Raw genomic sequence first — 11,087 nt, forward strand, 5'->3', positions numbered from 1 at the left:
ACATGAGAGAAAATGTTTAAAGCTTTTTTTTTTCCTTGAGCTCATGAAGGCATCATTAGTCTTTATTTTAACAGTTGACAGCTTGTCAATAATCAATAATAGTTAATCAATAAATGTTATATATGTATATAATAATATATATATATATATATATATATAATGTATGGCAGTCTTATCATCAACATACGTATTCGCAGCTAGGATGTGTACTAGTTTTTTACTCACTAGTCTCTGATGTATAGAAAACTGGTTTCGACTGCATTCTAACTAGTTCCTGATGTTTGCTAACTAGTCTCTAATGCATACTAGTTAGCTTCTCCTCTGATGCATAGTAACTAGTTTGGACTGTACTCTAACTACTTTCTGATGTACAAGTAGTTTTGCATACACACTAACTAGTCTCAACTGTGTACTAGTTAGTTACTGATGCCATCCCTACTAGTTTCTGGCGTATACTAACTAGTCTCTTGTGCCGACTAGTTGGTTTTCTGATGCATACCAACAAGAACAAGTTTCTCATGCGTACTAACTAGTTCATCACTTGTGTGTACTAGTTAGTTTCTGGTTTGTACTGACTAGATTTAGATTTTAGTCTCGGGTAAAACCATCTGTTTTATCAGAAGTTAATGTCTGATTATCTGACCTGTTAGTGGTGGATTATTGACCAGTTATTGGTGGATTATTGACCTGTGATTTGTAGATTATTGACCAGTTATTGGTGGATTATCTGACCAGTTATTGGTAGATTGACCAGTTATTGGTGGATTATTGACCTGTTATTGGTAGATTGACCTGTTATTGGTGGATTATTGACCTGTTATTGGTGGATTATTGACCAGTTATTGGTGGATTATTGACCAGTTATGGTGGATTATTGACTCATTATTGGTGGATTATTGACCAGTTATTGGTGGATTATTGACCTGTTATTGGTAGATTGACCTGTTATTGGTGGATTATTGACCTGTTATTGGTGGATTATTGACCAGTTATTGGTGGATTATTGACCAGTTATTGGTGGATTATTGACTCATTATTGGTGGATTATTGACCAGTTATTTGTGGATTATTGACCAGTTATTGGTGGATTATTGACCTGTTATTGGTGGATTATTGACCTGTGATTTGTAGATTATTAACCTGTTCTTGCTGGATTATCTGACCAATTATTGGTGGATTATCTAACCTGTTATTGGTGGATTATCTGACCTGTTATTGGTGGATTATTGACCAGTTATTGGTGGATTATCGATCTGTTATTGGTGGATTATCTGACCTGTTATTGGTGGATTATGGACAGATTATTGACAGATTATTGACCTGTTATTGGTGGATTATTGACAGATTATTGGTGGATTATTGACAGATTATTGACCTGTTATTGGTGGTCTTCCTTCTCTCAGCCTTCATGAGATTATTATAATCTTAAACTCACTCAGTGACCTTTTGATGAGAAAACCTTCAGAAAAACCAAAGATGATAAACACGTGTCTTATATTTGATTCTCTGTTTATATTTTTATTGTTGTTGTTGTTGTTTTTTCTATATTTTTCTACAGATGTTTATTTTACCTTTAACGTGTTCACATGCTGGAAATATAGACTATATATATATGAATATTTATATTGATGCTTAAAAAAATGGATGAAGCTGTTTTGAACTAAAGTGACTGTGAATGTTGTCGTTTAATAATCTGAGATTATAATAATCCGCAATAAAATGTAACTTTATCATTTTAATAAAACTTTCACACGATACATTTTATTATTATTATTGATTGATGGATTATTAGTCCAGCAGACTGTGTCTCTCTCTCTCTCTCTCTCTCTCTCTAATCCCGTGCGTCCAATGAGAGTCCAGCTGTGACGTCACCCATGAATATGAATCCACCGCTGCTGGTCCAATGAGGATCCTCCGGGACCCGGACTGGTCCTGTTGGTCCCGCGGTTTCTGCGGCTGGAATAAAAACCGTGCGGCTGAAGAGGAGACAGTGGAGAGACACCATCACCATCATCATCATCATCATCATCATCATCATCATCATCATGGATTAGCGCGCTCCTGGTCCGGGTCTTACTATGAAGACTAGAAGCGCATGGAGAAGGAGGTGATGGAGATCCGGATCAGCGGAGTCCGGCACATGTGCGCCCTGGTCCTGCTGCTGATCTCTGCGTGTCCGCTGAGCTGCGCTGGAACCTGGATGTGAGTAATTAATGATATTTAACTTATTATTAACGAGGAAATAACTGTGTTTTTTATCAAGGAGAATAAATCCAAACGAAACTCCATTGAAGAAAGTGCGAATTTAAGGCTTTTCAGTTCGTTTCAAAGATTATTTTTTATTATACAAGAAAAAAATCATGATGAAGATGTTGGTGTTAGGAGTTTGTCTTCACTTCGGCTTATTTTATAATTCCACAAAAGCGCTTTAAACGAAACTCTTGTCTGTTTTTTTTTTATTAACAACCCGCGCGCTCTTTGTTTTCCTCCGCAAAAACCAAACCCCGTTCAAAAACCCGTGTAATCTAATAATCGCGGCGCTTCTCTGATCAACGCGACGTTTAATCTGCGGTTCACTGACGCGGCTTTTGTGCGGTGAGAGCAGCTCTACTGTTCGGCTCAGGTTTAACACACAGTCACCGTGAAGCTGAGCAACATCTGGGCTGTTTATGTTTGACATTTTTACATTTTTTTTTTACAGAACCTGTCAGTGAAGTTTCTCAGGAGAGTGAAATAAAACTGGACCTGGATCTGAGGTGAAACTCATTCAGGTCCAGATGTTTCTGATCCTCTCCAGGTTTTTCGTTTTTATTATTCTTAGAAAAAACAGAGGTGAATTAAATCCAATCCTTTTTTTTTTCTTTCTTTTTTTTTGGAGTCTTCATATATTTTTCATGTTTTGCTGCAGCTGTTGAAATCAATTTAAATGAAACTTAGAGACTTTGAGACTTTGTCTCCATGAGCAGACTTCAAAGACTGAGGAAGAAGCTTCAGATGTTTCTCATGATTTGATTGAGTTTCATGTGATTTCCACACACACACACACACACACACACACACACACACACACACACACATTCTTGTACTTGCTGCATACTGAGGACCAGCATTTCCACTTCATAAATCAACACAATTACAAATATCTACTTCATGAATGACATCTATATAGAACTACTGGTTGCAGTACCATAAAATGTTTGCAGGTGGAGCCCCAGAGCAAAAAGGGCTGGAAAACTTTTTTGATTTTTTTTTTAAAATTTTTGGTCAAATTTTTACAAAAACATCATACTTATACTATGTCAACCAAAATGTAAAAAAAAAATTTGACCAAATATTTTTGGTCCAAAATTTGACAGAAACGTCCTACTATACTATGTCATCCAAAATTTTTTAAAAAAGGAAAAAAGAAAAAGGAAATTTTGACGCAAAATTTGAAAAAAAAAATTTGGTCCAAAATTTGACAAAAAAAATTTGACTCAAAATTTGACCAAAAAAAATTGGGTCCAAAATTTGACAAAAAAAATTGGGTCCAAAATTTGACAAAAAAAATGGTCCAAAATTAGATTTTTTTTTTTTTTTTGACAAATTGAGTATAGCATGTTATAGCAACCTAAGGAAGTGATTTAAATGAAAACAAAGTGAGGACCGACCAAAATGTCCTCACTCTGTAAAAATGACCTCACTTTGTTGGTTAAAATCCCTCACTGGTCCTCAGTATGCCACAAGTACAAGAACACACACACACACACACACACACACACACACACACACAGCGTGACTCCCCACAGAACCAGACCTTGGTGTGTTTTTGCGCCTCAGTGAAGTTCACTTCATGTGGAACAGATGTTTTTTATTCACTGTTTTGTTCAAACGTTTAAGAAAAACAAATCTGTTTTTTTACAGTAATTTACAGTGAATTCAGTTTAAATCAGTGCAGATTAGACCGGATTATATAGAAACAAACTCTTTTATCGCTTTGTTTTACTGGATTGTTTAAATGTTAATGAACACATGAACGCATCCATATACACAGGTGACACAGTATGTCCATGTGTATTTGTACATTAATGTACTTTTAAATGAGCCTTCGATTAAAGGCATAGTTCTGTTTTTTTAGTGGTTCTATGAGGACACAGGATCACTCTCTGTAAAAAAAAAAAAAATAGTTTTGACTGCATACCAACTCGTTTCTGATGCATACTAACTAGTCTCTAATGCACACTAGTTCGTTTCTGGTGCAAACTAGTGCATACAAGTTAGTTTCTTATCCATACTATTTCGTTTCTAATGCATACTAGTTAGTTTCTAATGCATACTAGTTCATTTATGATGTGTACTAGCTACTTTCTGATGTATACTAGTTAGTTTGTGATGTATTCTAACTTGTCTCTAATGCATACTAGTTCATTTCTGATGCATACTAGTTTGTTTCTGATGCATACTAACTAGTCTCTAATGCATACCAGTTAGTTTCTAATGCATACTAGTTAGTTTCTGATGCATACTAGCTAGTTTCTGATGCATACTAGTCCATTTCTAATGCATACTAGTCCGTTTCTAATGCATACTAACGAGTCCATAATGCATGCTAGTTCGTTATAATGCATACTAGTCTGTTTCTAATGCATACTAACTAGTCCCTAATGCATGCTAGTTCGTTTCTGATGCATACTGGCTAGTTTCTAATGCATACTAGTCCATTTCTAATGCATACTAGTCAGTTTCTAATGCATACTAGTTTGTTTCTGATTAATACTAGTTAGTTTCTGATGCATACTAACTAGTATCTAATGCATACCATTTAATTTCTGATGCATAGGAGTTAGTTTCTGATGCATACTAGCTAGTTTCTGATGCATACTAGTCCGTTTCTAATGCATACTAAGTAGTCTCAAATGCATACTAGTTAGTTTCTGTTGTATAATAACAAGTTTTGACTGCATTCTAACTAGTTTCTGATGCTTACTAACTAGTTTCCAATGCGTACTAACTCATCTCTGATGCATACTATTTCGTTTCTAATGCATACTAGTTGGTTTCTAATGCATACTAGTTCATTTATGATGTGTACTAGCTACTTTCTGATGTATACTAGTTAGTTTGTGATGTATTCTAACTTGTCTCTAATGCATACTAGTTTGTTTCTAATGCATACTAGTTCGTTTCTGATGCATACTAGTTTGTTTCTGATGCATACTAACTAGTCTCTAATGCATACCAGTTAGTCTCTAATGCATACTAGTTAGTTTCTAATGCATACTAGTTCGTTTCTGATGCATACTAGCTAGTTTCTGATGCATACTAGTCCGTTTCTAATGCATACTAACGAGTCCATAATGCATGCTAGTTCGTTTCTGATGCATACTAGTCTGTTTCTAATGCATACTAACTAGTCCCTAATGCATGCTAGTTCGTTTCTGATGCATACTGGCTAGTTTCTAATGCATACTAGTCCATTTCTAATGCATACTAGTCAGTTTCTAATGCATACTAGTTCGTTTCTGATGCATACTAGTTTGTTTCTGATGCATACTAACTAGTCTCTAATGCATACCAGTTAGTCTCTAATGCATACTAGTTAGTTTCTAATGCATACTAGTTCGTTTCTGATGCATACTAGCTAGTTTCTGATGCATACTAGTCCGTTTCTAATGCATACTAACGAGTCCATAATGCATGCTAGTTCGTTTCTGATGCATACTAGTCTGTTTCTAATGCATACTAACTAGTCCCTAATGCATGCTAGTTCGTTTCTGATGCATACTGGCTAGTTTCTAATGCATACTAGTCCATTTCTAATGCATACTAGTCAGTTTCTAATGCATACTAGTTTGTTTCTGATGAATACTAGTTAGTTTCTGATGCATACTAACTGGTATCTAATGCATACCATTTAATTTCTGATGCATAGGAGTTAGTTTCTGATGCATACTAGCTAGTTTCTGATGCATACTAGTCCTTTTCTAATGCATACTAGTCCGTTTCTGATGCATACTAAGTAGTCTCAAATGCATACTAGTTAGTTTCTGTTGTATAATAACAAGTTTTGACTGCATTCTAACTAGTTTCTGATGCTTACCAACGAGTTTCCAATGCGTACTAACTCATCTCTGATGCATACTAGTTCGTTTTTGATGCGCACTGAGTAGATTTAGATTAATAATCTCTGGTAAATGTGTGTCTTTCATGCTCAGGTGGCTGGGCATGACCTCGGCCGGAGCTCTGGAGAAGCTCGGCTGCGCGAACCTCCCTCTGAGCCAGAGACAGCGAGAGCTGTGCAGGAAGAAGCCGTTCCTGTTGCCCAGCATCCAGGACGGCGCCCGGCTCGCCATCAGCGAGTGTCAGAACCAGTTCAGACACGAGAGGTGGAACTGCTCCACCACCAACGAGCTGTCGGTGTTCGGACACGAGCTGACAAGTGGTGAGTTTAAAGACACGTGAATTAACCCGATAATACTGAATAATATGGACCGACTGGCTTAATAATGCTTAATAGCACACATAATAACACTTATTAGCACTTAGCAAAACTAAATAAGGCTTAATAGCACACATAATAACACTTATTAGCACTTAGCAAAACTAAATAAGGCTTAATAGCACACATAATAACACTTATTAGCACTTAGCAAAGCTTAATAATGCTTAATAGCACACATAATAACACTTATTAGCACTTAGCAAAACTAAATAAGGCTTAATAGCACACATAATAACACTTATTAGCACTTAGCAAAACTAAATAAGGCTTAATAGCACACATAATAACATTTATTAGCACTTAGCAAAGCTTAATAATGCTCAGTAGCACACATAATAACACTTATTAGCACTTAGCAAAGCTTAATAATGCTCAATAGCACACATAATAACACTTATTAGCACTTAAACATATAATTACGCTTAATATTGCTGATAAACTCATATTGATACTAAATAACATGTTTAATCCTTCATAATAACACTTAATAACGCTTATTAACGCTTATGAACCTCTAATAACACAATGTTGCTGATAAACTAATACTAAATAACATGTAATAATCACAATAACATATAATACTACTTAATCATGCATAACATGCTTTATAAGGCTTAATAACACACATAATATCAGTTATTAACGCCTATAAAGCTTAATAATGCTTATAAACATTTAATAACGCTCAATATTGCAAATAAACAAAAAAGAATAATCGCATGCTAACTAAAAAATACTGAATAACTTGTTAAATGAGCCATAATAACACTTAATGACCTGATGATGTCACTTCCTGAACTTCTGTCCAACAGGAACCAAAGAGACGGCGTTCATTTACGCGGTGATGGCGGCGGGTCTGGTGCACGCCGTCACGCGCTCCTGCAGCCAGGGAAACACGACGGAGTGCGGCTGCGACCCGAAGCTGCGCGGCGGCGGCGGCGTGACGGCCGAGGGCGCCGTGGCGGCCGAGGGCTGGCACTGGGGCGGCTGCTCGGACCACATCCAGTACGGGACCTGGTTCAGTCGCAGGTTCATCGACAACGCCGTCAAAAACGTGTCGACCGCAAGAGGAGGAGGAGGAGGGGGAGGCGGTTACACGCTGCTCGCCATGAACCAGCACAACACGGAGGCCGGACGCCAGGTGAGTCGGCGCGAAAAAAAAAAAAAAATCTGCATTTTTGTCTCCCCCGTCGCCTCACGTGCGTCCTCATCTCCTTCAGGCAATCGACAAGACGATGGCGACGGACTGCCGCTGCCACGGCGTCTCCGGCTCCTGCGCGGTGAAGACGTGCTGGAGGACGATGGCGGCGTTCGAGCGCGTCGGCGCTTACCTGAAGGAGCGGTACGAGCGCGGCGTCCAGGTGTCGGACCGCGCCAAGAGGAAGACGCCGCGGCGGAAGGAGCAGCAGCAGCAGCGGCGGCGCCGCCCGACCGCCGACAAGCACCAGCTCGTCTTCGTCAACAAGTCGCCCAACTACTGCCTGGAGGACCGGCGGCGCGGCGTCCCCGGCACCAGGGGCCGGCGCTGCAGCCGGGCGTCGCCGGGACCCGACGGCTGTAACCTGCTGTGCTGCGGCCGAGGGTACAACACCCACGTGGTCAGGCACGTGCAGCGCTGCGAGTGCAAGTTCGTGTGGTGCTGCTACGTCCACTGCCGCCGCTGCGAGAGCATGAACGACATGCACACCTGTAAATAAAGACTCTTCTGGATTTTTGTCCGGAATGTTCCAGGTCCTGGATCCTGCATAAACTGCTCTGGATCCCATATAAACTGCTATTAATCGTACTCTGGATCCTGTTCGGACGTCTCTGGGTCCTCTTTAGTTTGCTCTGGCTCCTGAGCAGACTTGTTCTTGGTCCTGGTTCCTGTTTAGACTGTTCTGGATCCCTGTTTAGACTGTTCTGACTTGTCCCCCGATCCTATTCTGGACCTTGTAAAGACTGCTTTAGATGACTGTTCGGGATCCTGGTTGAACTGCTATGGATCCTTCTCTGGATCCTGTTCAGACTGCTACACATCCTGGTTAGGCTCTCCCGGAACCCGATCAAGACTGCGTTGGATCCTCTTCAGACTGTTCTGGATCCTTTATAGACTATTCTGGATCCTGGATCCTTAATAGACTATTCTGGGTCCTGGATCCTTTTCAGACTGTTCGGGATCCTTTATAGAGTATTCTGGATCCCGGATCCTTAATAGACTATTCTGGATCATGGATCCTTTTCAGACTATTCTGGATCCTGGATCCTTTTCAGACTGTTCTGGATCCTGGATCCTTTTCAGACTATTCTGGATCCTGGATCCTTTTCAGACTGTTCTGGATCCTGAATCCTTTATAGACTATTTTGGATTCTGTATCCTTTTCAGACTGTTCTGGATCCTTTATAGACTAGTCTGGATCCTGGATCCTTTATAGACTGTTCTGGATCCTGTTTAGATGGTTCTGGATCCTTTGTGAACTCTCTCTGGATCCTGGATCGGGATTAGACTCTGAATCACAAACTTGTGGTTTTAAAATAAAAAAAACAAACAAAAGTTTTTTGTATCTTATTTTGTCGGTAAACGTTTATTTATGTGTAAACAATGATGTGTTTTGTTACTTTGAGACAATAAAAAAAAACAAAAAAAAAACACAAAAACCAGAATCCGATGTTTGTAAAAATGGACTTTAACGTTAAAAAGAAGTCTCTGTGTAAGAAAGCTTTTCTCTTCTGTTTCAGCCGAATTCCTTGAGTCGAGAGTAAATATTTGAGCAGGAAGTGACGACGCGGCGTCAGATACTTGGAGAGTTTCCACTGACGGGGGACGACAAAGACGGACGGACGGTTTTTCTGTGAGTCAATGACGTCACGGTGTCTGAAAACAAAATCACGTCAATGATAAATAACTAGCTTAAAAAATAGACCAATTCTTTATTGTTTAGCTTTATTTCCCTTTCCCTAGCCTTTAGTTTTATCTGGTTTAGTTTAGCTTAATATAAGATTAGCTTAGTCTACTGTTTATTTTTAACTCAGTTTAGACTTTTTTTTGGTTTTGTTTAGCTTAAGTTAGCTTAAATCTTACTTTAATTAGTTTTAACTTAGCTTTTAGTTGAGTTTAATGTAGGTTTAGTTTTGTTTTTAGCTACTTTTTTGTTACCTTAATTTTGCTTAGCCTTTAATTTGGTTAAGCTTGGCTTTTAGTTTAGCTTAATAAGAGATTAGCGCAGCATTTTCTTTTTTTAAGCTTAATTTAGCTTAGCTTTTATTATATTTTGTTAGCCTTTAGTTCTATCTGCATTGGCTTGGCTTTCCACTTAGCTTAATATAAGATTAGCTTAATCTACTGTTTATTTTTAACTCAGTTTAGACTTTTTTTGTTTTTGTTTAGCTTAAGTTAGCTTAAATCTTACATTCAATAGTTTTAACTTAGCTTTTAGTTGAGTTTAATGTAGGTTTAGTTTAGTTTTTTATGTAGCTACTAAACTTTTTTGTTACCTTAATATTCTTTTAAAAAATATTGTTGTTTTTTAGCTTAGCATTAATTTATTTGAAATTTGGCATTAATTTATTTGGTTAGCCTTTAGTTTTATCTGGTTTAGCTTGGCTTTTTGTTTAGCTTCATATAAGATTAGCTTAGTCTACTGTTTATTTTTAACTCAGTTTTTTGTTTAGCTTAATATCGCTTAAATCTTACTTTAATATGTGTTAACTTAGCCTTCAGTTAAGTTTAATGTAGGATTGTCTAAGTTTTTTCTTCTTCTTTTTAGCTTAGTTTAGACCAGGTTTTTGTTTAGCTTAAGTTAGCTCAGCCTTTAGTTTGTTATTGGTTAAAATTGGATCTGCTAAATTTAGTTTAGTGTTTAGTATCTTAGTGTAGTTTGGTTTAGCTTAGCTTTTAATTAAAATGAATTTAATTTAAAAATTAAGTTTATTTGGGGGGTAAAAAAAACTTTATTAGTAACAAAGTCTATGACAAATTTTAACAGTACACTGTAAATAAATCAAAGTAAAAGCATGAAGAGAAAGAGATGATGAAATACACAATTATTATTATTTAGTATTTTTTTTAAATAAATAAAAACAAAAGCTGAGTCGGCCGTTTTAGAGACGATTGATCCTGATTCTGTCAGCACAAATACTGTGTGTGTGTGTGTGTGTGTGTGTGTGTGTGTGTGTGTGTGTGTGTGTGTGTGTGTGTGTGTGTGTGTGTGTGTGTGTGTGTGTGTGTGTGTGTGTGTGTGTGTGTGTGTGTGTTGAATAGCAGGAAATCCTGGATTGTAAATAAGAATCTGTTCTTTTTCGCTTTCCTGAAACTTTCTGCTCGGTCATCACACACTGATAACAACACACACACACACACACACACACACACACACACACACACACACAGGGTTCTCCTCATGTCTCTACATAACCTTTTATTCAAGGTTCAAAATGAACTTTATTGACAATAACGCGTTAACGTCTTACTCTAATTCAAATCTTAGTCCTAAACTTTATCGAGTCCTTCAGAAATGAGCGTCTGCCTCATTGGGACCAGGTTTTGGTCTCCATGAGGACTACAGCTCCTGAAGTAGGTTTCAGTAAATATGAAGTGTTTATTCGTATATTTTTGTGACTTTTTTGT

At 37.8% G+C, this 11,087-nt stretch overlaps 1 protein-coding gene across 1 annotated transcript; it reads left to right on the top strand.

Moving 5' to 3' along the window:
* The first annotated feature begins 2,066 nt into the window (after positions 1–2,066).
* On the top strand, positions 2,067–8,527 carry wnt16 (wingless-type MMTV integration site family, member 16). The gene is made up of 4 exons (XM_083902499.1): positions 2,067–2,202; positions 6,195–6,421; positions 7,294–7,622; positions 7,702–8,527. Exons 1-4 carry the CDS (start codon positions 2,096–2,098, stop codon positions 8,176–8,178), a joined length of 1,140 nt encoding a protein of 379 aa, XP_083758625.1. The 5' UTR covers positions 2,067–2,095; the 3' UTR covers positions 8,179–8,527.
* The last annotated feature ends 2,560 nt before the right edge of the window (positions 8,528–11,087 follow it).

Source organism: Microchirus variegatus (assembly GCF_963457635.1).
Source record: "Microchirus variegatus genome assembly, chromosome: 16".
NCBI lineage: Eukaryota > Metazoa > Chordata > Actinopteri > Pleuronectiformes > Soleidae > Microchirus > Microchirus variegatus.

Bases quoted from the DNA above. Each gene is read 5' to 3' on its own strand.
- wnt16 (XM_083902499.1), top strand. From the start codon at position 2,096: ATGGAGAAGGAGGTGATGGAGATCCGGATCAGCGGAGTCCGGCACATG. The intron at 2,203-6,194 runs GTGAGTAATTAA...TTTCATGCTCAG, and splicing joins AGCTGCGCTGGAACCTGGAT to GTGGCTGGGCATGACCTCGG. The intron at 6,422-7,293 runs GTGAGTTTAAAG...TCTGTCCAACAG, and splicing joins CGGACACGAGCTGACAAGTG to GAACCAAAGAGACGGCGTTC.